The sequence below is a fragment of the Maniola jurtina genome, chromosome 5 (assembly GCF_905333055.1).
Source record: "Maniola jurtina chromosome 5, ilManJurt1.1, whole genome shotgun sequence".
NCBI lineage: Eukaryota > Metazoa > Arthropoda > Insecta > Lepidoptera > Nymphalidae > Maniola > Maniola jurtina.
In genome coordinates, this window is record NC_060033.1 from 12,329,477 (window position 1) to 12,357,165 (window position 27,689).

The 27,689-nt window shown below is 37.6% G+C and overlaps 4 protein-coding genes and 1 long non-coding RNA gene across 8 annotated transcripts in view; 2 read left to right on the forward strand and 3 right to left on the reverse strand.

Moving 5' to 3' along the window:
• LOC123865565 overlaps nt 1-27,689 on the reverse strand; it is a 417,170-nt gene that overhangs the window by 77,331 nt on the left and 312,150 nt on the right. The window lies entirely within an intron of this gene.
• LOC123865535 lies at nt 1,465-25,795 on the reverse strand. Of its 2 annotated transcripts, XM_045906622.1 has the most exons (14): nt 25,784-25,795; nt 11,267-11,442; nt 10,553-10,691; nt 9,951-10,095; nt 9,358-9,524; nt 7,501-7,633; nt 6,953-7,082; nt 6,202-6,331; nt 5,632-5,835; nt 5,276-5,420; nt 4,839-4,976; nt 3,570-3,651; nt 3,113-3,312; nt 1,465-2,472 (listed from the first exon to the last, which is right to left on the reverse strand). In XM_045906622.1, exons 2-14 carry the CDS (start codon nt 11,374-11,376, stop codon nt 2,237-2,239), a joined length of 1,959 nt encoding a protein of 652 aa, XP_045762578.1. In that variant the 5' UTR covers nt 11,377-11,442; nt 25,784-25,795; the 3' UTR covers nt 1,465-2,236. The 2 variants fall into 2 exon arrangements, with proteins under 2 accessions (XP_045762578.1, XP_045762577.1); XM_045906621.1 differs by lacking the exon at nt 25,784-25,795 and having other exon boundaries at nt 11,267-11,504.
• Nucleotides 12,283-14,030, forward strand: LOC123865551 (dysbindin protein homolog). Its single transcript, XM_045906641.1, has 3 exons — nt 12,283-12,890; nt 13,180-13,344; nt 13,811-14,030. The coding sequence occupies exons 1-3, from the start codon at nt 12,386-12,388 to the stop codon at nt 13,894-13,896; spliced, it is 756 nt and encodes a 251-aa protein (XP_045762597.1). The 5' UTR covers nt 12,283-12,385; the 3' UTR covers nt 13,897-14,030.
• On the reverse strand, nt 14,739-19,974 carry LOC123865534. Of its 2 annotated transcripts, none has more exons than XM_045906620.1 (7): nt 19,580-19,974; nt 19,090-19,183; nt 18,450-18,570; nt 17,921-18,023; nt 17,196-17,293; nt 16,634-16,880; nt 14,739-16,475 (listed from the first exon to the last, which is right to left on the reverse strand). In XM_045906620.1, the coding sequence occupies exons 1-7, from the start codon at nt 19,685-19,687 to the stop codon at nt 15,192-15,194; spliced, it is 2,055 nt and encodes a 684-aa protein (XP_045762576.1). In that variant the 5' UTR covers nt 19,688-19,974; the 3' UTR covers nt 14,739-15,191. The 2 variants fall into 2 exon arrangements, with proteins under 2 accessions (XP_045762576.1, XP_045762574.1); XM_045906618.1 differs by having other exon boundaries at nt 17,184-17,293.
• Nucleotides 20,364-27,689, forward strand: part of LOC123865531 (serine/arginine repetitive matrix protein 1) — a 72,478-nt gene continuing 65,152 nt past the window's right edge. For both annotated transcript variants that reach the window (XM_045906608.1, XM_045906609.1), the window contains exon 1: nt 20,364-20,868. The gene's annotated coding sequence lies outside the window, so the exon portion shown is untranslated. The remainder of the gene's footprint in view (nt 20,869-27,689) is intronic.

Genomic DNA, 27,689 nt, shown 5'->3' on the forward strand with positions numbered 1-27,689 from the left:
TTTTCTAATCATAGGCTTCTAACATAAAAATTGCACCAAACTAGGTAGGTAGGTAGTTAGATACCTATTCACTTTTCATAATCTCATTCAATTATTACATAATTGTAATAATTGCATTCTTGACAATCAATTAGGAATGCAATGCTATTAATTAAATTCCGCCCAGAATTATTACGTATTCCATTAAATGTATTATGTTACGGCTACAGAAACCGGACAGACATAAAAACTGGTTTTGGACGGAGTGAGCGCAAGCTATACGTACGCTCATAGTAGGTCTGTACAATTATATACCTACCGTGCCTTGAGTTGCGCAGTGCAAGCGAACATTCCAAACCGGTTTCGACCGGTTGATGCCACCCGTACCGCTGCCCGCTACCCGTGCCGCTACCCCGCTCTTTTGGCGCATGAAGCGGTTCTGTGAATAATATATTTAGCGTTTCGTCCGTTGTGATAATAATAATTTCGTAAAGCATGGTCATGGTAGCAGTTTTATCATGTTATCGTAAAACTGTGATAATATCATATGACATATCTACCTATTATCTTATTCATAGTAGAACCTATTTACTTACGTATCTTCATTCATCATATTATTTTATTACTAGCTGATTCCCGCGACTTCGTTCGCGTGGATGTGGGTTTTTTTAAATTCCCGTGGGAACTCTTAGATTTTCCGGGATAAAAAGTAGCCTATGTGCTAATCCAGGGTATAATCTATCTCCATTCTAAATTTCAGCCCAATCTGTCCAGTAGTTTTTGCATGAAGGAGTAACAAACACACACACACACACACACACACACACACACACACACACACACACACACACACACACACACACACACACACACACGCACGCACGCACGCACGAGAACACTCCATCTCCATCCCCAACCAAAACCGTCCAAGTTTTGCGTCAGAGTAACACGTCCACCCACACACACGCACGCACGCACGCACGCACGCACGCACGCACGCACGCACGCACGCACGCACGCACGCACGCACGAACGCACGCTCAATCGCACACATTCGCACGCACTCGCACTCCGTCGCACACACTTGCACACGTTCGCACACACTCGCACTCCAAAACCGTTTTACACAAAACCGAAACAGAGCAGAAAAGTATAGATTAGTTAAACAGGTATTTGTCTGAAAATGTAATACCACCGACATCGACAGAATGTTTCTTGAGATGGTGGAAGGAGCGCAAAATGTCATATCCAGTTTTGAGGAAATTATTTATTTGTTGCTTGCTCTAACGTAGTCGCCACATCACTTTCATGTGAAAAAGTGTTCTCAAAAAATGGTTACATACTATCAGACAAACTGACCGGGTTACTACAGTCCAAAGGTAGATAAAATAATGTTTGTAAGTAAATAATTAGTAGGATATCAATTATTTAAGCTGTAAAAAAAGGGATATAAAAGTACAGGTATTATTGATAAAAAACAGCATACTTGTTTCAAACTTTTATTTCATTAATCATCAACCTATCGCCGCACCGGCCCACTACTGAGTAATGGATCTAATACAATATTTTTCATTTTTTACTGGATACTTATTCTGCTGAAATATTGGTGGCTAAAATTTTTAGAAATCAATGTGGCTTGGAAATCCTAGCTTATACAATTATACTTCTGGGAACTGGGTTCTGGGAACACAGTCCAAACGGGTAAACCAGGAGGCCAGCAGTCACCAAATATCAAAACTTAAATATCCTGATCCAGTTGTGTTTAACCATAGATATTATAAAGAGGAAAGACTTATTTTTTAAGCAATAAACTCTGAAAATACTGAACTGATTTTAATAATTCTTTCATCATTAGAACGCTACTTTATCCAGAAGTGTACAGTCAAAGGCCGTAAGTCGTTTAGCACCTCAATGATCATATTCGTGTGGCACGGTAATGCGCATGCGTTAGGTATGTGGGGCGTGTTTATACAAAAAGGTCATAAGTGCGACAGGTTTTTGATCCAATAATTTCGCTGAATCGCTACTCGAATTCTGAGGCCGACCGTACATAGTCTATATATATTATGCATATAAAGGTATAGCCTGACCAGAAAAATAAAATACCTCGACATATTGCGGAAAATCTTCGGGACTAATTTATACAAGACCATATAAGTACTTATTGCAATTAAAATGCATAAATCCCTTAGCCCAAAGCAAGCTTTTTATATTTCTGGTCAGGCTATTATTCAATTTTAGCCGAATCAGTTGTCAGTTACCAATAATTCAATTTCTCTATATATAGTTCTTCATATTCCTTGTATGTCTTGCCATCTACCATCCTTTTGGTAGAAATATACGTCTTGAGCTGATGTTTGGACCAAAAGTCCAAGTTTTCCTCGCAAGCGTCTAGCTTTTTGTGCACTTTCTTAAGCAAATTCAGATTTTCTGTGATGGTCTTTTTCATTTTGTCTACTGTATCTTCCTCATGGTTCTTTATGGCTGTTAAATCTGAAAGAATATTTTTGTTATTACTAAACGTTCTCTGTCGTATTTACTGATTGTTGAGGGTTGTGACTCCATTTTCCTGCTTATATGGTGGGGGATTTTCTTGGGATAATATTGCTATTGGAATTGGTCCACAATCTTTTGAAGGAGATTTGAAGCTCATATTTCCTGGAATAGTATATCGTATGGAGTCACCTGAGGGGCAGGGCGCGGCAGGCGCGTCATCGTGCACGTGTCGCAGAGCGCACGATACACGGACGGAGGTACGCAGCAGGACTGACTGAGGACACTGAGCACATTTACCCCAACTGTCGCGTCTAACTTTGTACCCCATGGAACTGCCAAATAGATCGATAACTCACCCACTGCGCAGGTTTCAAGGCCAGAGATTTTTCTTTTTTTTTTTCTCATTTAAAGAGCTGGGTCACTAGTGTGACCATGTGGCTCTGGTAGGTCCATAATATCCTATTCTAACACTTAAAACTATATCTACATACTATTAACTATTAACTCTAAGTCTTATATTTCTACGGGCCATCCTGTACAAATATTTTGCTGCATGATTGACTGCTGTAAAAACACCAACCAAGTACCCAAGTACCAGGACTATAGAACGCTGAAGGAGATTTGAAGCTCATATTACCTGGAATAGTATATCGTAAGGAGTCATCTGAAGGGCGGGGTGCAGGGCGCGGCAGGCGCGTGTCATCGTGCAGGAGTCGCAGAGCTCGCGATACACGGACGGAGGGATGCAGCAGGATTGTGACGTCATCGGCCACCCATCTCTTTAGTAGTCTCGATGACAATGCTTGTACCGTTTCGAATATCCAGATCTCTTCGCCACTGCAGATTAAAGTATGTAAATATCATTATATTCTTTATTGTAAAGAATGTAATTCAGACAGTCAATTTGTCAGTCAGACACTTCAGTTTGTCGTATTACAGTATAATCAGTTAAAAACATATCGTCGAATTGAGAACCAGTCGGACAGTCGCTGTCAGTCAGTTAGTCACAATTTGTCAGTATTAGTTATCACACTCGCAGACAGTCAGTCAGTTGGTCACACAATCGCAGTCACATGTATTAAGTATTAACTTACTTATCCAGCACAAGTTTTCTATTGTTCTCCAAATTGAATTTCTTCAAATACACATTCAATTCATCTACGAATGTTGGATTATCTGAAAGAATTTTTTTTTGTTACATTTTTTCAGGACAAAACATTGACCTATACAATTAATGATGTACGATTAATTCTTCATGATAATGCTGCAAGGATGCAATGGGCTTTTATCCGTACTTAAATTATTATAAACTAGCCGATGCCCGCGACTTCGCCCGCGTGAATTTAGGTTTTTTGAAATCCCGTGGGAACTCTTTGATTTTCCGGGATAAAAAGACACACACACACACACACACACACACACACACACACACTCACACACTCACACACACACACACACACACACAACACACACACACACACACACACACACACACACACACACACACACACACACACACACACACACACACACACACGCACACACACACGCACGCACGCACGCACGCACGCACGCACGCACGCACGCACGCACGCACGCACGCACGCACGCACGCACGCACGCACGCACGCACGCACGCACGCACGCACGCACGCACGCACGCACGCACGCACGCACGCACGCACGCACGCACGCACGCACGCACGCACGCACGCACGCACGCACGCACGCACGCACGCACGCACGCACGCACGCACGCACGCACGCACGCACGCACGCACGCACGCACGCACGCACGCACGCACGCACGCACGCACGCACGCACGCACGCACGCACGCACGCACACACACACACACACACACACACACACACACACACACACACACACACACACACATACAAACTTTGGCCTTTATAATATTAGTGTGATGTCTGCCTGTCTGCTAGCTTTTCACGGCCCAACAGTTTAACCGATTTTGGTGAAATTTGGTACACAAGTAGCTTACGTCCCGGGGAAGTACAGGCTACTTTTTATCCCGGAAAATCAAAGAGTTCCCACGGCATTTCGTTTAACCGATTTATATGAAATTTGGTACAGACTAGGTAGCTTGCATCCCGAAAACTGACATAGACCCGGAAATTTTATCCCGGAAAATCAAAGAGTTCGTACGGGATTTAAAAAAAAACTTAAATCCACGCGAAGTCGCGGGCATCATCTAGTTGTCTATAAGGTACTTCCACTGATAGGCTACATACAGTGCCCGACAGTAAATATTACGAATCGACGGACATTTAGAATTATCTCAATCGGCAGCTTTGGGTTCGTAGAGCAAAGACTATGTATTTCTGATTAGACTCTTACCTGGTACATCACCAAACGATTGATCAGACATATCGAAATTAAAACTAAGGTTGCCAACATTGGCGGCTCTTTCGCGCCTCTTCTTGTAGAACTGGCAGAGAAGGGGTATCGACTCCGTTGGAAAATCTAACTGGACTCCTAGAAATAGAAAGAAGAATATTTTTTTTTACATTTAGAAATATTATTCCATACTATTTGTCTGTCATTTGTATCTCTCAAGGGATCTCTGTTACGTAACAGAGATCGCTTTACTAACTTCTCCCCGTGGATGCGTGCTTGCACAGTACAGACGTTGCTTACGTTTAGCGTTGTCCTTGATCAGCTCGATTAGCTTCGCTCAGCCCAGCCCTACATTAATTGGCAATACAGACAGGCCGGTGTACCGGTAGTAGTAGTACAAATTTTTGGGGCTGTGACAAAAGTATCCATTATCTCACCTGTTGCTAGCGCGTTGTACGAAATATCTGTGCTGTTGTACAAGGCGATGAATACCGCTAGCAAACATTCCCTGATGTTGTATATCTTTCGTTCAGTACTGAGCGATAACCATATCAGTCTCTCAAGTTCTTCCCGTGTTTTTACCTGTAATGATAAAATTTTAAGGTTACACTTTATACGCGCTTCTTCATGCAAACATAATACGCCTATTATTTTGTTAACTTGGTGTTTTCGATCTTAAACTAAGCCAAACTAAGTAAATAATGGACCTTAATAAGATAGGATTAAGGCTCCTTTTCTATTGCCTTATAATTATTTCCTCTAGTATTACCATAGAAAGTTCCAGATTACTCACAATACTCTTGTTAACACTAGCGATGCTCCCCAGCGTCGCCTGCGCGTCGACGGCGGCGCGACTGCGGTCGTCCCCGCAGTCGAACACTCCGCGCCTTGCTGTTAGGTCTTCTAACAAGGCTTTAAGGGACTTAACCCTTGCTGCAGTATAGGCTCTTTGGACTTTAAGTATTAACAATTCGAATGCATCTTCGGTTACGTAGCTCTGTAAAAAAATGTTTTATTTTATGACAAGTAAGCTTTGATAAATAATTATTATTAGAACAAGATTTTCGATAAGCAGTTCAAAAATGACCCTAAAAATTATGCTTACAGACTTATTTTATAAGGGTTTCTTTCTTTCTTTCTTTCTAGAGATTAGAACCTTCTGTCTGTTTTTCGGAATGAATTACGCCAAAAGACTCCGTCGTCTCTTCATTCAGCTTATCTTCGTTTCGCTAATGAGCGGACATCATGTAGTAGAAAAATAATGCATTTCTAAAATTTGCTGATATAATCAAGAAAAAACTTAAAAACATTTTTGCAAGGCAACCATCAAAATAATTAATTTTATAATTATGTCATTACTCACGCTAAGGTCTTCAATAGATACAGTCAACTTTTGCTGGGTTCTTTGAAAATGAGCTCTATTCTTGATAGCTTCAAGTGCCAATGTTGATTGCAATGCTTCTGTGTACCCGAGTATAGATCGTTTATAAGTTCTGAAAAAAAAAATATTAGTAAGATAAACATTTTCAAAAAGAAACTTAAAGATTTTGTGATTAAAAATATCTGAATCGGCTCGGGCAATGTGTAAGAGCATTGCCGGGTACATTATTAGATATTTAGATATTAGACTACCTTACCCGCTACTATTTTACGATTGTGTTGTTCCTTACCGCTGTGCCGAAAGATAAAATTTGCTTATATTAAGTTTATTACTGTAATTTCTCATTAAGTGAAATTTGTATAATTTCTTTTGAGAATAAAATTCTTTAACCACAAATAGCGAAAATTTTATTACAAAATTCAATACCGATAAACATTTGCCTTATACTTGTAGTTTTAGTGATTTAGTGTTGTAAACACCAAAGTATAGCGTGCAAATTCGAGGCAATGTTCTGCCTACGATACAGTACTTATTTATGGAACGTTCATTGACCTCTAGCGTCAGTCAAATGTTTTATTTGCAATACCGAACTTTCAATAATTTTTTTTCAGTAATCAACGAAGCAAAATATCTTTCAACAATTATACCTGACCACCAAAGGGATATGTATCGGCGAATTCAGCCCGTGTTGCCAAATCCACATCAGAAACGTATTGTGTGACCTCTGTCTTACCTGTTATTTGTAACGTCAACTTGCTTCGTATAGGCTTCGGTTAGTCTGGAGTAAAGTGTATTTTGTTTTTCAATCAAACGCGGCCATAGGACATCGCCTCTACAGTTTACGAAAGACTTAACATAATCGTCTGTAACAAAAAATTATACATTCAGAATCAAAATCAAAATTTTATTTATTACACAAAGAGATGATGCTCTCATAGATATATGGTTCTTAAAAATTCCGTGGGAACTCTTTGATTTTTCGCAATAAAAAGTAGCCTATCTCTGTCCTTGGGATTGTTAGATTTGTAAGATGATATAGTGATGATAAAAACTTAAAAAAAATAAAGCTACGAAGTTTCCAAACGCGCCCAGGTCTGAGAAGAGCCCACAACAAACTCAAGTTTGGTTACTAAGATATATCATTACTTATTGTCACTTAAATAAGATAGGCTAAGAATAAAATTAGTTATTAAAAGGCTTCGCTTCCTTCAGTCCACCCTGAAGGCTGCCGCTTACGTAACTACTGGTGTGCAAAAGTTAGCAAAATATCTTGGAGCTTACCTGTTTCATTGCTAGTTGTCTCATTTTCATGGTTAGACACAAGGGAGGAGCTTGCTAAGGGAGTGGACAGTGATAGAGTGCTGGATTTGCTTTTCTGCTGTCGGAGCAGGGCTATGCATTTATCGAATTTGTTCTGAAAACAATGTATAAAAATAATAAGGCATATATTAAGAGGGCTCTCTCCGTCACTCGTTTCATACAATCGTAGTTCCAATTTCATTTGAATATTAAGCAACCAAAGTCCATGAAATTTTGCAGACATATTCTAGAAACTAATATCTATGTCTGTGGTTTTCCAAATTTCTGTTAAAATATTCGGTTTCAAAGTTACGCGGTCTTAAAAAATTTCATACAAATCTTTGAGCCCCTGTTATTTTAAAACTACATATTTTTAGAAAAATCTAATACACCACAGACACAGATATTAGTTTCTAGAATATGTCTGCAAAATTTCATGGACTTTGGTTGCTTAGTATTTAAATGAAATTGGAACTACGATTGTATGAAACGAGTGACGTAGAGAGCCCTGTTAAATAGTAGTAGTTAGTAGAAGCAAGTAACGCATTGGCAGTTCAATTCATAAAATTGATAATTTTGTGAAAAAAAAAAAAACTATACATATACTTAAAATTTGAAGTATTACAATGCAGCTGTCACTGCAATGCTAAGACATCCCACCACACAAATAATAAAATTATTAACTACTAGAGGATACCCGCGACTTCGTCCGCGTGGATTTAGGTTTTTAAAGATCCCGTGGGAACTGTTTGATTTTTCGGGATAAAATTATAAGTTGCATATGTCAATAACAGGGACGCAAGCTACCTCGGTACCAAATTTCATACAAATCGGTTAAGCGGATGGGTTTTTGGGAATCCCGTGGGAACTCTTTAAATTTCCGGGATAAAAAGTAGCCTATGTCCGTCCCCGGGATATAAGCTAACCCTGTACCAAATTTCGTCAGAATCGGTTAAACTGTTGGGCTGTGAAAAGCTAGCAGACAGGCAGACAGACACACTTTCGCATTTATAATATTATTAGTATGGATAGTTTGGAAGCATGGATTTAAACGAAGCCTCACCAGTCTGCACTTCATTCAATAGGTCACCCATAAAAGCCTCATAAAATACCAGATAAAAAAAATTGGTTGTCTGTAAAGTCGGTTTACTGACGATAGTTGAACGTGACAACAAAGGCCGATTGTACTTCTTTGTCGCTCGTTCCGCGCTCTCGCTTGCACTTCAAGCCTTACATGGAACGCCTCAGAGCGAGGTAACGCTGCATGAGTCATGTTTTTTCGTGCGTGCAGTCGGCTCTATCGAATTATAAGACGTTGTCACGTCAAAAACCACAGATGCAGTGTTAGTAGCGATGAGGCTCACGTCTGGCGCGCGCGTCGAGTTCATTGTAAGATCAAGCGGGTTAAGTTGTTGTACATGTGTTCACTTCGAACTAGCGGCGGAGCGCATGATTCACTTGCACGTCAAGTACACTTACCTACCTGTATATCATTTTGTTCCTTCTCAGGATTGGCTATCCTAGTCGTGAGCTCGCTGGACACCTGACTGAGCAGCCACGACCGGCGAGCACGAGTCTGCTATGCGTTGCCGCCATAAAATACCAAATAAAAACTCCTCCCTAGATATACATAGGATCTTAGTTACCTTTTTTATCATTCTGGTCCTTGTCAAGGTCGCACAAAGTGTCAGTGATGGTCCTCGTCTCCTTTAGATTAGTACTGAGCTTCCTGGACACCTGACTGAGCAGCCACGACCGGCGCTGCAAGCCTGCTATGCGTTGCCGCCATAAAATACCAAATAAAACACACTCCCTAGATATGCATAGGATCTTAGTTACCTGTATATCATTCTGTTCCTTCTCAACATCACACAGAGTGTCAGCGATGGCCCTCGTCTCCTTCAGATTGGCTATCCTTGTTGTGAGCTCGCTGAACACCTGACTGAGCAGCCACGACCGACGCTGCAAGTCTGCTATGCGTTGCCGCGACGACTTTCGTTGAATAACTAAAAATAAACAATGACACATAGACATGTTCATATTACATGGCGCATATAATATGAACGTAAAAAGCTTGGTGATGAGTAAGACAGAAGATAACAATCGGTCCAGTCGAACTCTCACACTAAGGGTTCCGTACCGTCTTACAAGAAAAAAAAACTATTTTATTTTTATTTTCATGGCAGCAGTTTTGAAATTATTATTATTGGTTGCAATAGAAACAGATATTCATTCTGAAAAAATTTCAACTCTCTACAGAAGAACTACTCAATAGAGAACCCTAAAAACGCAAGAGAGTGTAAGAGATAGCACTCTACAAAAATGCAAACCACTTGGTTGTTTTTATTATTAAATCAAGTAAACCTGAATCAATTAAAAAAAAAAAGGAATACAGATAATCAAGATAAAGAATCATTTTGGCAATGTCTCACCTTTTCTAGACACCTTATCCATAAGTTCATTCAACACTGTTCTCGCCTTTAAGACGCGTTCCTCTGCTTCTGCTACCATTTCTTTGACTTCTGTGTGCTCCTTCCACAGTGACAGCTGTTCTGGTAGTAGTGGACTGGAGCCTCTCTGAAAAATCGTTTTTCAATTTATAGGTACAATCATGGATATAAACTATTGCTCCTTAGCCCACACAGCAGGCCTTAGCAAGCAGAGCAAGCCCTTTGAAAAAGAACCCTGTATGAATTCTCTGACTAATCAGACGGAGAGTATCTGACTAGTTTCGTGAGTCTAGCAGTAAGTTGCAATTGTGAATCACTTACACTATCATTAACCTAGACTAAGAGTTCTGTGACACGCGGACAGACAGCAGAGTGACATTAATAGGGCTCCGTTTTTACTCTTTAGGTATGGAACTCTAAAAGCAGACTATTTAGTCATACATAAGCGCAACTTAAGTGCAGGTTTGTCTTAAGCCACAGAGCTATAAAAGAAAATTAGGAGTGATGGAGAACAATTTAAACTTAGAAATATCTCTACAATCATCAACAACTACTACAAAAATGCATAATCAATATAAACAGACCTCATTAAGCAATTTCTTCTCCTGACACAGTTTGACATCATCATCAAACACTGTCAGCCTCTTGTAACTAATCACATCTTTTTCCTCAACATGCTCCATGAGGCTGCGCCATACCATATAGTATTGCCCTCTGCACATCCTGAAAACGAAGCAGTTGGTTCCAGATACAGTGTTCTGGCAACAAGAAAAAGGATGTGTCTGTGCATAGCTTCTTAGTTAGATCAGGTTGTCATCGAAATATAAATACTTCAATGGATCACTGTCATTTATTACTTAAACTTCACAATATTAACCATAGTAATATTCTAAATGCAAAAGTCTGTTTGTCTGTCTAACTTTTCATGGTAAATGCACTTAACCGATTTTGACGAAATTTGATAGAGATATCTTGAGTTCTAGAGACAGACATAAGCTATTTTATCACAGAAAATTAAAGAGTTCCCACAGGGCTAATAATCTAGAATCTAGATCAACGCGGATAAAGTCTCAGGCATCCTCATAGGCATAGATGTAGAGGATTATTGATATTTATATAGGAATATGACTGGCTGATAGTTATATCAACATCTACATAGAGCTCAAATAATTAGGCCTAGAAAACTGAGATTAGGGTAGGATTTAGACAAGTTTCAACGGCATCTTTAAAATCCTACGTCCGCGTTGATCCGGCCAAAAGTTAATATTATATTAAAAACGGTAGGTAGTAGAACAGACCCAATCATCTTTTCGATGGAAGGTATATTTTCTGTAGGACATTCCATTGCCAGCAACCATTCGATAAACTTTTGTGGCACTTCATCACTGCTTAACTTTTTGCCGCTCATTTTATATAACCATCAGGTTTGTTTTAATGCTTTTTCAATACAAATAAAATATGAAACAAAACACGTCTTTTAATATAGGTACTGTTTTAGATATATTTCGAAATGTAACGGACGACATTTGAATGTTGACGAATGACGTTTTTTTTTTTTCTTTAATCTGGCTTTACTCTGATTAGCCAATGTCAAGTTTGTGATATTTTCAAGTACGAATGACGTTTTTGACTTGGCGTTGATTATTGCATAGACAAGCGAAAGTCAAATCTGATGTCATACATGATTTTAGTGCAACAAGGATCTTTTGGCGCGCGACCAAAATCGGAACTAACGCCGCCATCTTGTGAAGTGTCACGCTGTCCCATAAAGCTTTTATCTAATACGTCCATGCCATATGCGCTGTCCCCTTGTATGTGGTATTGCTAGGTAAAAATCTGAATTTCACTTTTTTAAATATTAGAGCCATTTCTTAAACATAACTTCATACAGCAAAACTTCACTACATCAAAACTTAATACAGCATTAATGTGTCTACATCTTATAGTTATATTTTGCACTAGGTAAGTATAGTATTTGAGCAGGTAAACATGTTAGGTTGCAAATCCACGGTTTATCAATGGTTTTTATGATTTTTTGATTTTTATGTGGAAACAGGGACGGCTTTTCCAATTTCTCATCCAATTAAAGTTAGATAAAAGTTACTCGATTTTCAATACTGCTATTTTCAGCAGCCTTTGTTCTACAATTACGCCTCCCTGTCAATGTCATTCCAAATGCCAAAAAATCCTTGTCGGATTATAATAGGTGGAAACACTGCTGTGGTGACATCATAGAGTAAAGAGTGACATTGACAAAACCAATTGACATTTGTCAGTATGACAAGACAATACGTGACATATTGACATTATTTTTTGCTGTGATTTGTGGTGATTTTTTGTTTTGGTGGCTGCATGCTGCTGTGGTGATAATTTATTTTGCCAATTTTTCGTTTCAATTTAATTTTGAAACAGAAAAAATGTTAGGGAATCTTAAAGAATTCATATCAGTAGTTCAAGACGGTTTAACATATAACAATAATTTACGACAAACGCTACAAGAAGTCCAGAAAGTCAAAAACATTTTTCGAGACAAGCAAAAAGTTTCAAGTGAGAGCAAAGTGAATTATGGAGCTGGTGGGGCTTTGCTAGCGAAATATCAACAGGAATGGAGTGAAATACACGAAAACGCGGACAGAAATGCCAAAGCTGCTGACGAAGTCGATAAGTTAATCACGGAATTGTATGAAACGACGAAAACAAGACTGCAAAGTGCTACAGAGTTGGCGCATAATTTAGCACATTTACCAAACTTAACTGTAACTGTAGCACAGTGTGTGGATAGTTTGAAGAACGTACAAACCCTTTTGAGCGATGTTGAGAACCAGTTGGTGGAATTCGAGGATATTATCGAGAGAAGTAACTTGGAAAAGTGGAAATTGGATCACCATTACCAGTTGACATTATACAAAGAAAAGAAAATGGGTTCGTTCATATTTTACTAAAGCCAACTCTTTAATCTGTGTGTTTAGGCACTGTAGTTTTAGGTTGATTAGGATATCCTGATACTTTAACAAGTCTTTTAGGGCTACAAACAGCTTCCTTCTTTATGGTGTGTTTTGGTAGGCTATTTGACTACTATAAAGGGTAGCCTGTCAACAATAGCAGTTCTGTGGTTGAGGTTTGTTTATAAGCTTACAGACAGACTAATGTCCACACATAACCCTATATTATTTAGAATTTAGTATTAAAAGTATTTGTTTTATATTTTCAGCTGGTTTAGAAGAGATTCGTAATAAACTTTCCAAAGAAAACCTTGAAAAGAACAGCATACTAGAAAGGCAACAGCTCGCAGAATTACAAACAAAAAGAGAGAACAGTGCAGCTGCTTTCCAAAGTGACATAGCCAAGTACTTAGCCAGCGGCAATGTACCTGTCGGTAAGATTTCTAGGAATTAAATATGTTTAAAAAAAAATGTTCCATAGGAACTGGGAACAGAAGGGACACTTCAAGCTTTTTAGAATTTAATTCTTGCCATACACTTTATTAACTGCTACAATAAAATATTTATGATTTTCTCTGTTAGTACTGTACCATTCTAATAATATAATGCTCAAATTGGATTCTAAATTGTTACATTGCCTATAAATGCTCCTGTGGGGTGAGTTGCTAACTCAGTATGATTATCACTGAATGAAAGCCAAAAGCTCATTTGACATTTATTTTTAATCCAAAGGTTTCGTATGAAAAATTTCTTTTATGTCGCTCAGTGAAGCAGCAATGTATAACCAACCAATGTCAAATAAGTTTGATGTCTTCATTTAGAGATGATCACTGATTTAGCAAATCACTTTGCTGGTAAGACTCAAAATAATTCATTGAATGTTTCTTTAAATTGTTTTAGTCCCATCAACACCACCAAAAGTGACCCTAGAGCAAATACAGCTAGAAAATGACAACACAGACCTGGAGAAATTTCTAGAAAGCTGATCAACAGAGAACCGACTTATAGATGGTGATATGAGTAAATACAGAGCTTTTATATTATTGTAGTTTGTATAATATGATAAGATGTTATATTTCCAAGTTAATTATTATTAAATAAAGTTGATTGTAACTTTGTTTTTGTTGGTAAATAATTTTGCCTGAGATACAGATTGTACAGAGATTAGAGATTATTGTGAGTAGCAGAACAGATATAGGAAGCATACAGAGATAGTTTATCCTGCATAGACATAGTAAGTATTCTTCTACTTTGTCATAACACTCTTGGCAGAGCAATCCTGGTCATCACGAAGCAATGTCTTTGGGGGCAAATGTAATATGCCTCATGCTTCTCCCTGCTGGCCGACAGCCTGGTACACTTGTGCCATAAGTAAGTATAGCCATATTCAAATGCTACATATTCACCAGAGATGTGCTATGCTACATTGCTACAGATGTGTTTGATATCCACCAATCATTATCATTGCTCCACACGGCTAAAGCATAGGTCGAAATGGGATCAATTTCAAAATGGAGAAGAACCCATCATGTCCGACTCGCACTTTTTTGAAAATCAGCGCAATGGTGGGTTCGTATCTCATTGTTCTATTTGAGCTCTTGTTGTCTACTCTAGTAAATAGGGCCTTTCCATCTTTGATAACAGACAATACTAAAATCTGTTTAAGCTTTAGACAAAACTTTTCTAGCACACAATTATTACAATTTCAACAATTCATAAAAATTTATTGTCTCCGGACTAAATACCTAATGAACCTTTTTTTTTAACTCATGCAACATAATTTTAAACTGAAATTATTTTTCTTAATATAAATTCAAAACTACAAAAATATATGTACAAATTGTTTATGACTAGTATATAAAATGTTAACAATTCATCAAATCACGGTATATAAGCCGGTCATGATTACAGTTCGTTACTCGTCATTCTAGTATGAATCTCACTAGATACTCCTACATCTCCCTGGAAATGGATTGAATACATGACTAAATAGATCGTTTAGTAAAATACGAGCCGTAAGAAACTGGCTGATTCTTTCCTAGAAAATTTAAATAAGATTGCGTAGTTATCTAGGCATGTATATAATCCATGTAACCAAAATTTAATATAAAAACACGCCTGCCACTAAAAGTCGGAAACTTACAAACTGAACAAATAAATCGACACAACACGAATTGTTCAATTGAAACAGTTGCTAACCGAGTAATCCAAACACTGACTTAAAGTGGCATAAGAAAACAGGGTCTTCTCATCACTTTGCTACTAGCTCTTGTGTAAAAAGTTAAGTTTTTCTCATGATTGGATGCAAATCGCCACCGCCGTGCGCGGACATTTTGACCTTCCCAGTCGCACGGTTCTTTATACAGGGTCCAGCGTCTTTAATGGATACACTCACTTCTTCCGACTCTTCATCTGAAGAGAAATCGACACACGCAGTTAAATGTCGCTTCTTTGGTGGCATAACATGTAAAGTCCAGCGCATTGCTCCCCTGCTTCCTTTGGTGTTTGATTCCCGTGCTTCGTAATCAGTATCCGACGCTGGTCTTTGGGGCTCCTTCTTCTTGCTTCTCATACATTTGCCCGATCTATGAGAATATTCTTTTTTCTCCCCCCTCGGGGGGGTGTGGAAGTTTTTTAAATTCGTTACACTATTGGTATCTCTTTTAGCGTTGAGATCGGGAAAATTCGGCGAGCTATCCACAGATTTGTCTGTATGAAATTTTGCCGATGGCGCTTTTGCTGTTTCACTGTTTGGCAAACATTCAGCAGTTTTCTTTTCTCCAGAATTCCCACTGCTGCAACTCGTGTTGCTGTTACTCGTGCTGTATTGGTCGACTGCTTCTTCTTCGAGCTCGCGAAACTTGGTGTCTATACTTTCATCTGACGCTTTATACTGTTCCAAAGCTTCTTTTTCGAGCTCCTCAAATTTGTTATCGACGTTTGGCTTAACTCTCGAAGACAGAACCAGTTTGCGATTTAATTTTATTAGACCAGGCGGTAATTTTTGTGAGAGCCTGAGACATCCTACTGCGTTTAAATTAACAGGAGGCGGTGGACACGTGCTAAGAACGGTGCTATAGAGTCGCTTCTTTCTCGCGTCTTCTATCGCGGCAGCACTCGTAGATGGTAGGTGGTTATCAGCAACGACTTTGTCCTTTTGCTGTGAAAGACTTTCTGAAGTGGCTTCCTGTTGCACTTCAGGTTCTTTTGTTAGCTGTTCGTCTTTAGATAAATTTTCTGGTTCCTCTTTTTTGATTCCTGTTTCAATTTTAGCGGTTATTTTTTCTGTCTTTTGGCTGTTTGTTGCGTTTTTTTGTATTTGTGTTATGTTAAACCTGTTTTCTAATCTTGGTGTTAGATTGTCGCGCGGCCACCAGACGCCATAGCGTCTGTCGGGGTAGCGCAAGGGTCGTGGACTGGTGGGCGCGTAGCGGCTGACGTTTGTGCCGCGGTATGGCGTACATCGATACGCATTAGCTCTCATCACCGCTTGCACGCTCGCTGATAAGCGTCCCATCGCTCTTTGATACTCAGTTAATTGTTGACGTGGAGTCTCGAATTGAAACTAAAAGAAGAAATATATTAATATAAATTAGAGTGAAGATTAGAGAGACCTTATTTGAAATAATATGGCATCTGTGGTGCAAGCAGTGATACTCTACCAAGCAAATTGTTGGTTATTTAAAAAAAAAGCTTCTTGTTAGTACTTTTTAACGAAATTACCTTACAAGTTGGATCGCAAAAGAGTTGAGTTGGGGCTTCTAAACAATACGCAGGTGGGGGAGGTGCTAAGGTCAGTCTCTTTGGTTGGCGACGCCTTGCTCGCATTTTTCTCGAAGCGGGCGGCGGTGAAGGAACTCTAGCTGGTCTCTGGCTTGGTGGTTGGTTCCATAAGGATCTAGTGCTTCGAACTCGGGCCTCCAACGTCGCTTCTTCCACGGTCCGCGCTTCAGACGGGTCCCAGCGCTCGCTAGCTGCCGATTGGTGTCCGTTAATTGCCATATTTGATAAGAGGAGCGAATTTTGTAAAACAAAGAGGTAAATTAGTTTTACAAACAAGAGTTTGTACAAGACTGCAAATTTAAAAAGAGATTTACTAAGTGTAAATCTTTTGAAAAGAACTTCTATTGAAAAGAATAACGAAAACGTATCAGATTTAAAATCGAGTACTAGACACCTATAAAACCTTACCTATAGACCTTAGATATAAAATCAAACCTACAAAATTAAGATAAAGAAAATGAAAGAAAATTAAGAAATTCAAAGATATAACCAAAGAACGCACGAATCGTCATCGGGAAGAATCTTATATTGTCGACGACGACGTGGCACCACACTGCGATCACTTGAGTCGTCTACAAGTTTCCGAAACCAGTATTCAACCTGCAAAGATGATTCAACATGAGAAAATTCAATAACCAAAATGCCCCCCGATTGTGTTAGAAAAACCGAAAACGTATTCATCGCTATCGTTATCGTCAAGAAATTCTGCCCATTGATTGGCTGTGAAAATAGGTAAACAGCGAATAAACCAATCAAAGGACAGCATTTGTTGACGGTAACGATAGCGATGAATGTTTTTCTTACACAATCGGGGGGCTGGTCAGCAATTAAAATCTTGCCTATCCAGTATCTTACAGGTAAACAACAGTCCAGCATCAGTGTTCTCCTCCACGTTTAATATAGGTCCTTCCTTCGAGTCAAGAGTGAATAGGTACCTAAGTGAGCTCCATCTTAGACTGGATCATCACTTGCGATCTGGTCTGATTGCAGCCAAGCGCAAACTCAAACTCAAAATCATTTATTCAAAGTAAGTACTAGTTGTTAGATAATTAATGATAATGATAGTTAATTACGTAAACTTAAAACTAAAGCTACCTATAAATGGATATTATACTCCATATTTTCTTCGAACCCGATCCGATTTCGTAAAAATATTATGTAAAAGAACCGTCATATTTGTTAAAAAAAAAAACCATAAAGTGCCTAATTGCTTGGAGTCCACATTACCTCAGGTAACATCCAACATTCTGTAAGATCGGTATTGTCGCATCCGTGACTGTTATAACCACGCAAGTTAGCTTTTTCATTTGTACAAGTATAACAGTTTTCCCTGAAAAATAAACCATCAGTCATCATCATCATGATCAATCAATCGTAGGATTACTACTGAGAATCAGAATGAGAAAGATTGGCCTTAGTCTACCACGCTAGCCAAGCGCAGATTGGCAGAGGTCATACAACTTAGAGAACATTGTGATCAACTCTCAGGCATGCAGGGTTTCTTCACTGTTAAAGCAAAGTGATATTTAATTGCTTTTTAACGCACATTCCAACTCCGAAAAGTTTGAGGTACGTGCCAAAGATCGAGTCCGGACCTTTAGGCTAAGTTTACGCAAAAATGAACGTAACCGTAATAATTTAAAACTTTCTAACTGAACTTCTTGAAAATAATCTCAGCACAGCTATGTTGCCATTGCTTTAACCAGGAGTTGCTAAGAATTCAAAGGTCAAGGATGAGAGATTGAAAAATAATCACCTGATATCGTCGTAGTAGAAATTACCATAAAATTGTGCTAATCTAGATTCTGGTATTACGTCTTTCACGCTTCTTCGACTACTGCAGCTGTTATTCTCTTGATTTTGAACAATTTGGTTCCCTACAATTTTTTTTACTTCATTAATCAGCACTACCAATATTACAAATATGAAAGTGTGTTTGTTTATTGACATTGAGTTTACTGTCTCGCGAGGCGTGAAAAGTAGAGTGTTCAACGTGTTTTCGTCTTGGGCGCTCCTAAACCCCGCGCTTCACTCAGGATTCTAGATGCAACATCCACGCTCCGGAGTTACACTAAAATCCCTCGTTACGCTTTGGATTTATCCCGGCGTGCGTAACGTAAGACTGCATTACCCCCATGTTGAATAATCTACTATTAATCTTATTGATAGAGCAACGTGCAACAGATAACTATTTAATTTCCGTTTGCACCGCCATCGAGAGGATATTGTATTAGAAAAGGAAACTGAACTTTCCGCTTTCATTAAATGCAAAAACTGCAGACGATATCATTAGATATTGTAATCTACTAAAGGATCAGTTTTTATGGAAGATAGAATTTCGAGAATATAAGTTTAGTGCATATATAGTGCATATATGAACAATACTCAATTATTACCTGTGTGATCGCAATGATTCTGTATGCACTGTGAAGACTCTATGGATGAATCCTGGAGGACTTGCGATACACGGTAATGCTGTGCCCATAGGCGCTGAAAAATTAAATTTTAATGGAAACTTTAAAGAAAATGAACTTGCTGACTGGCAGCACCACATTATGAAAGTATATGAAGAACCTATGATTCCCGATTCGTTTAAAAATTCAAAGGATAAAGTAAAAGTATACTTTGAAAAACTATATTTTTAGTTTACGTCATGATAGCGGATGTCAGATCACAGATGGTCAGATGACAATCAGGGTAACAGCTGTTTTCTGTCAACTTTTGCTAAAAGAGAATTCCCAGAGTAATTTAGAAAGACCGTAAAATTGCTCTTTGCTTTGTTATTCCTTTTCGGACATTGAATAGCAACTACCCCTTTTTCTGAGTCCTTCGCAACTAGATGCCAGGACTTCTTAAAGAGTTGGTTTATGGTTTGGCTTTGGCTACCTGGTTGGCTACGATGAATTCATCAGGAGGTTCCGAGACCCAAGTGAGATCCGCACAGAGGGCTACATGTGCCCAAGCAGACGATTGACGAGCCACTTCGAAGTTCATTCAATGTAACATCTCACGCATACAAATTGCATACAATTAATAATAATCTTTATCATAAGAAACGAACTAATATAATAGTCACTAAATTTTAAGAGAATAACTAAGGGTAAAATTGTAAATAATAATAATGACAATTTGAAAGACATTGGCGGTTAAATCTACAATAATAAAATTTTCCTCTTTTTATTTGATAGGTAAATTATACATTTTTTTTCCTTTTTAATTCAAAATTGTTTTTCGAATCACTGTCATCGGGTCATCGGGTAGGCTAGGCTGATGAATGTCTTTTGTGTCATTTGTCATTTATATGCTAAGTTTCGTGGTTTCGCCACAAAAAGTTTTTGTTACTTAGATCCAATACTTTTAGATTTGCTTCGATCTGTTTTATTTAAGCTGCAAAAGCGAGAAAATACAACATACTGGTAGAAGAATAGAAGCTTTTTAGTAAACTATATCATATAATCACTTCTTCATCTTCAAATTATGGAAATCCTTGGACGAATTATTCGTCAAAAAATTTGAAAATCTCAACTTTCCGCCTTGCTAAGGAGTTTTTATGTCGTCATGAGAGAATGCTGGCAATATTATGAATGCATTTTTGTTATCTGCATCCCCACAAACCGGCGCGTTCGCTCGGGCTCGTCCATCGTCACGTCACTCGTCACCGTCAGTCAGATTTGCGCAGGTGGCGCTATCGGTCGCGTTCGCGCATGCGCTCGTCAGTCACTCGTATAAATGAACACTGACAGAACCCCCTAATTTTATTTTTATTTAAATTAAATTAAATACAAAATACCAAACCAAAAAACCGTTACACAAACTTAAACTTTTCGTTTCGAAAAAGTTTATGAAGGTATTGATGAAAACGACTGTGTTGAGTTCAATGTTTTAAGTGTTTTGATGAATAAAAAATCGATTTACACTGAGCTAGCCTCTTTATGTTGATTTTTGTGTTAGATTTGTGTTTTTTACATTGTTGATTTTGGCGACAAGTTAGGGCATTCTAACTGTTGGTGCGGTTGGAACAGGTTTTTAAAACGGTAGAGTTATTCGTGGTGTTTTCGTTGTTTATGTACGCGTGTATGGACCTATAGTTCGCGATAGGCAAAGTGAGTGAACCTCTTACCAAGTGATGCTGTGATATTTGTACAAATAGTTTGGCGTAACTTCATCTGTGCATGGTGAGTGTCTGGCGTCTAGTTACTAGCTATGTACACTTGTGTCTATAAGTAACTATTATGCAAGTAAGCGGACACCTAACGGTTGGAACTTGGAACGGTGCAACTTCAATCAAACTGTCTCCAGTTAATGACTTAACGAAATCGAATTAGGTATTCATTATTCATATAAACATCGGACCTTCTATTTTGAAGATGAATGGAACTTTTCATATTTGAGTATGTTGCTAAATACTTAGTTTTTCTAATAGCGATAGAATTTGCATCATCAATATCAGTCTTTTCATCGCAAACTTTGCTGTTTTAGAATTTCTTATTTATATAAACATCACAACCTTTGTTGTTTTAGAATTTCTTATTGTTATAAATTAGAGTGTAGATTATTGATAGTGCATCAAAGGTCTCATTTATTAGCCACTCTACTCATCTATAGGATCATAGTTCAGGTTTAATATAAACAATACTTAGCTACGTACCTACTGCCTCTGCATATAATATCGTTAATTAATCCCGTTGTAATTAAGACCGTGTGGTTAGCTCATGTGGTTTTCCTCTGTTGATTAGCTTCCTCTGACAGTAAACGATATTTTCTCGGCAATATACCTAACCACAATAAAATATTTAGGTATAGTACCTACTTGTAACGAAAGCTTTCTTTGTTCCTCTGTTTAACTATATCCAAAGTATCTTCTCATCAAATTCTATCATAATCTGGTTAATCTTCTGTCTTATTTACTTTAAATTAAGTTCCTAGCTACATATGATTTTTAATCATTAATATTGTTTTATGGCTCCAATAATGTATAATTACATATTTGAATATGGTCAAATAATTTTGGTATTTTCTACTTAATCATTACTTACCTATCTATCTAGACTCTTTAGTTAATTTATTTATCTGATAGGTAAGTAGGTAGGTACCTACTTAAGTACTTAATCTTTCCTTAATTGTGCTAATAGGTCATATTTAACTAACTACACATTGTCTTCGCATTTAATTATTAATATTATTTGCATTGCTAATGACTAATCTGTTTTATTTTGTTTAGGTTTTTGCGAGCATGGTGGTGAAAATATAAAGGGGCATAAACGCATGGCTTGATGGATTGATTTTTTCTTTACAACAGCTTATGCCCGCTTTTCGAATTAATTTGCTTAATTAACTAATAAACAATGCATGATTTTGCTTCTGTAATAACACGCATAAAACAAACTTCACGTTCCTGTATAATTTCCATGTATAGTTTACCGTCTTTTTAAATTGTTTCGTAATTTTTTCTGAAAGTTAAATCAATAACTTCAATCTCTCAAGAAGTTTAGATTCATCTATTGTAGGTAAGCATTAGTTACTGTTCATGAAGCGATAAGCTATTCTCGCGTAATATTTCAGTAGAATGTTCTTTATACATTATGGAATACAGAATGGAAACCATAATGTTATTTCACGGTATACTTTCATAATATCCATGATATTTAATGGTTCCAAGTTTAGACATAGATCATGTCTAAAACAACATAGTTTGTAAACTGAACGATCGAACGTTGTTTTTTGTGATTATTCTCGTCCATAGTCTATTTCACTTTCCTTGAAATCATTTCGTGTACATTTTTCGGCCGAACCATTTTATGCTTACAATGGTAAACTTTTTTTTCTCTCAAGTGGTTTGAAAGTTTATGTCAGGACATTACGCAAGAACTGTGCACTTTTTGCGTTTATTACGTACCTACTACCTACCTACTTATCGCTTCTCTACTTCGATTGCTTTTATTTACTTACTAGCTGTGCCCGCGACTTCGTTCGCGTGGAATCAGCGCGCTTTATATAGCTACGGACGCTCAGGCGCGAGGCGTGTAGTATATACTGTAGGCATACTCTGTACGTTAAAAATGTTCGCCGTGATTCTTTAAATTGACATAACTTTTTTATTTGTCAACCGATTGACATGAAATAAACACTAAATGTTAAGTGAAGCTTACTACAATATATTAGTGAAAACCGTATCTAAATCGAATAAGCCGTTTCTGATATTAGCGTGCACAAACACACAGACAAACAGTCAAAAAAAATTAATGACAATTTCGGGTTCGGCATCGATATAATAACAGCCCCTGCTACTTTTTTTTTATATATTTCCATTGTACAGACACCACTTTTCTACAAATTTTATTATATGTATAGATTCCTTGAATGCTGTGCCTGTACCACTGCTTAGTGCTTACTTATTTCAATTTTAATTTGCAAATAAAGTCATGAATTATTGTTAACCGCATTTTTTTATCCCAGCATACTAACCTTAAGACACAACTCATATGTTAAGAATCATTCTTATTGACTGAATAACAAAACCTGTCTTAAAACATGATACGTGTACCGAACAGGCTTTGCTATGGTTTCGTTATAAGCTGAGAATATGGAATTATTTTAACGTGTTTTACTGCTACGAACTAAGTACTATGAGGTGTAAGATTTATAAGTTTAACTTCTACGTGGATTTTGCACTGGAATATTAAAACTTGTTGGTGATTAAAATGATGGAGACGGCGTTGTGGTAGACGTCTTTATTCTTCCTTATACCAACTAACAGTAGTTATAACCCAATCTTATAAGCTATTGTCTTAAAGATATTTCTTAATCTAACTCAAATAATTTTGTATCACCTTTTGTTCAAATTCAACGCGTAAGCAACCTACATATTACAGCACACATCTATGATCGGCTTAACACAGATTTTTTCAAATCAGTAAGTACTTCTTTCGTATTAAAGCTGGTATTTGTTTTACGAATTTTGTGTGATCGATATAGAAATAATGCTTATTATCAGATAGGTACAGTCAAAATCGGTTATATCACTTATAACGACATCAAGGCGACCTCTTAAATATATTTAATCGTCGAAGCCAGTTGTAACAACCGGTGCTATTAATTTTTGAGTTACAAATAATCGGGGTTTCTTTTTTATCATTAACACGACGATTTTGTTTGTATTAGTGGTAGTAACAGGGAACGATCGATGTAGAATGATCCAGTAACTAATGTCGATTGTCAACGACATCAGTTGCTGGATGGTTCGCACCACAGTGGTGTCGTTTTCAATTTTATTTTGGTAATGGCACCACCGCTGACTATAATGTTTTATTTAAAGTAGAATATCACCAGTCAGCGGTAATGTCGTTAGTCTTTAGTCGTTACCATAAAATAATTGAGGATGACACTATGGTGGTGTCGTCCAGTGATGTATTTACTCGTTGACAAGACATGGACTGATCAACATCCTAAGGCACAAAATGCACATCTGGCGATCTCGTTCGATTCTGTTTATCTAATCGCAATTAGGACACACCATAATATCTTTATGGGACACACCAACATTGACATTTGTGAAGTTGTTGAGATTTTTAATATAAGTACGTATATCATCAATTTTACAACATAGAATAAACATCAGTACTATTGAGAAAGTTTAAATAAACGCATCTTGCTGGAAAAGTAGCTCAGGGTCTTTACTAATAAAAAAATACACATTATATGCACAAAGGAAAATAAGACTTAAAACATATGTAACCAGTGTGTAAACTTTTATTAGGTACTAATACCCTAATACCAAATAATATAACTGACAGTTTATCAGGAATATTGACAGATTTCTATGATAGCGATAGGACACCTTGAAAAAACATGAGGATAGGTATTTTTCTAAACGTAGAATTGAATCGGGCTTATCCTTTCTCAAATAAGATAGGAATTGGGACGTGACACAAAACTCGGTATCAACTATTGATACCACGGGGAGAAATGAAACAACCTCAAAGGTCCAACGTTAGGCCCCAATTTGGCTTTCCCTAGTGATATCTTACGGACCTTGCCCGTCCGAGATCTTAGCTATTCTAACAAGTAACGCAATGACCTTGGCCCCATTTTCACAAATAGGGTTTCTCGCGCGAAATAAAAGAATCTTCGGGTCATTTGTACAAGAACAAAGGAAAACTTAGATGTCTAGGTACTTTATCGTCTCTCTGTTTTAGTACCTACTACTATATATGGTTTTGTGGAGGCCCGTCTATTAAGGGAGTTTTCGCTCGCATATAAACTTTATACCACGTAGTAGAAAATTCATGTTCATAGCGTACATTTACTACATACTAGGGTTTCCGATATCTCGAGGTTTTTTAGTTCTCGGGTGTCGAGACTTCTCGAGCCTGATTTCTCGGGTCTTCTCGGGTTGTCGAGAAAAAATAAAATACGTCTAAATTTTTGTTTAATTAATAAAAAGAGTCTTTAATTTAACTGTGTTTATTTTACATAAAAAAAATCAACATAATTTTTAACAAAAAAAACAAGTTCTCAATAAAAAATCAGCTCAAAACAAAATTGCTAACTAAAAACAATCATACTTCTTCTCCTTATCATAACTAATCTCATCTCACTAATCTGTAATAAAAAACAAAATCTCTGTTAACAATCAGCTTAAAACAAACATCTTAACTAAAACAATCATACTTCTTCTTATTATAACTAATCTCACTAATCTTTAATAAAAAACAAAATCTCTGTTAACAATCAGCTTAAAACAAACATCTTAACTAAAAACAATCATAATTTTTCTCATCATAACTAAAGATCACTCACTAATCTCACTATGTGGGTGGTATGGTATCACAATTTTTGGCAGTTTTAATGTAATTAAATAAGAGATTAAGGCAAAAACAAAGGATACCGACAGACACGAGCCGTGCTGTCAAAGGATGCCGCTGCCGCCTCGCATTTACAAAGAAAGCTAAGCGTAAAAATGTTTATTTAAACTTCTCGATGTCTCGACTTTTCTCGAGCTGAATTTCCCGGGTACGAGACCGACCGATTTCCCGGGAATTCCCGGGACGAGAATTCCCGGGAACAAACCCTACTACATACAAAATGTACTTTATGTATTAAATAAGTTTGTGAGCCATTGAATAAAGCTTTCTAACTTAATTGAAAGGTTTTCGTTACGCCTGTAGGCAGGAATGGTCATTTACTAAATTCAGGCAAAGAAGTGTGTCCTAAGTAAATATACGGGAATCGTTTTCTGAAATAAACACAATATCTGGAATATCCATAAACAACGATACCTATCTAGTTACACTAGTAGCCACGCTGGTTTAATTATTATCAAAATACGTTAGATACTTACTGCGTTACAAAAAATGGTGAAGGAAATTATCTTAGAGCATCTCTTTCTTGTGTTACCCTATTTCTGCTCAAGGACATCAAAGTTTTGTTATCCGTCTCATTTCAATGGTAAAGAACGTTGCTCAACTACTGCTTTAAACTAGGCTCTACCAGAGTGAATTGATGGGGCTCTACCGTACCGCCAATGAACTTACCTACCTATTTAACGAATAATTATTCGAAACGAAGGCATAGTTAGAGATCATTTTGTAGCGTTCGATCTCATCAGACAACCAATTTTTTTGACGTGATAAAGTCTTATAATTCGATAGAGCCGGCTGCACGCTCGAAAAAACATGACTCATGCGGCGTTACCTCGCTCTGAGGCGTTCCATGTAAGGCTTGAAGTGCAAGCGAGAGCGCGGAACGAGCGACAAAGAAGCACAATCGGCCTTTGTTGTCACGTTCAACTATCGTCAGTAAACCGACTTTACAGACAACCAATTTTTTTTTTAACAGATGTTAGTAATTGATGAACCAATTTGGTTGCTTGGGTTGGTTGGTTGGGAATGATGTATATTACGCATACCATTAACGCTATAAAGCCCTATATAATTTTCATTTATGGAATATCTGTCCGCCTATTGAATGACCCAATATAGCCTTGCTTCTTTATCGTACGTCAACGAATATTTTGTATCTATCTGACCCAGTTTGAGAGGGTGCGTGGCATTCTGTTCGCGACCTTGGCCCGTTTTCGTCGGCCACCCTTGCTACTGGGAGTCTGGATGGCCATTTGTAAAATTGCCAACCGGAACAAGGACATCGAACGTTCTGGATTTCGGTAGCCTTAAAGGTCTGGACTTGATGATTTATTACTAGCTAGATGATGCCCGCGACTTTGTCCGCGTTTATTTAGGTATTTGAAACCCGTGGGAATTTTGTTACGTACCTATTCCCATCTCTGGGAATGGGATGCAAGCTACTCCTATACCAAATGGATGATGCTCGCGACTTTATCAACGTGGGAGGTTTAAGAACTCTTTGATTTTCCGGTACAAAAACTAGCCTATGTCCGTCCTCGGGACGCAAGCAAGTATACCTGCCAAAATTGGTTAAACAGATGGGTCGTCGTGAAAAGCTAGCAGACAGACACACTTTCACATTATAATACTTAGTTCCTAAGTAGGTATGGATTACGTATTTTTAAACAAATCTGTTATAACTTTAGAAGCCTCAATAGCTCAAAGATTGCTTCTTTTGCAAATTGGAATAATGTCGTATCTACTTTAGCGCAAATTAATGCGTAACTAGAAATAATTATTTAGAGAAACTTTTGCTTATCATCCTAAATGAATAAATCGTTATGTACTTATGTACATTATACGTAACTGGTAGGTAATTGGTATTCAAGATTACATAAATCAAACAATAAGGACGGTGTAGTCGTCATGATTGGCAGTTTTTCAAAAAAGAACTTTCACTTAAGATATCATTTCTGTCCACATGTTTTCCGTTATGAACTTACGAAAATTATTGTAAAAGCCTTTTGTATACTCTATAGAATATAGAAACTACCTAGGTACAATGTCATCCCGTAAATTTTATAACTAAGTAGTCTTACCTTTTTCTTAGTATTGACTTAAGACACTTGAATGGCACAACTTTTTCAAAGATA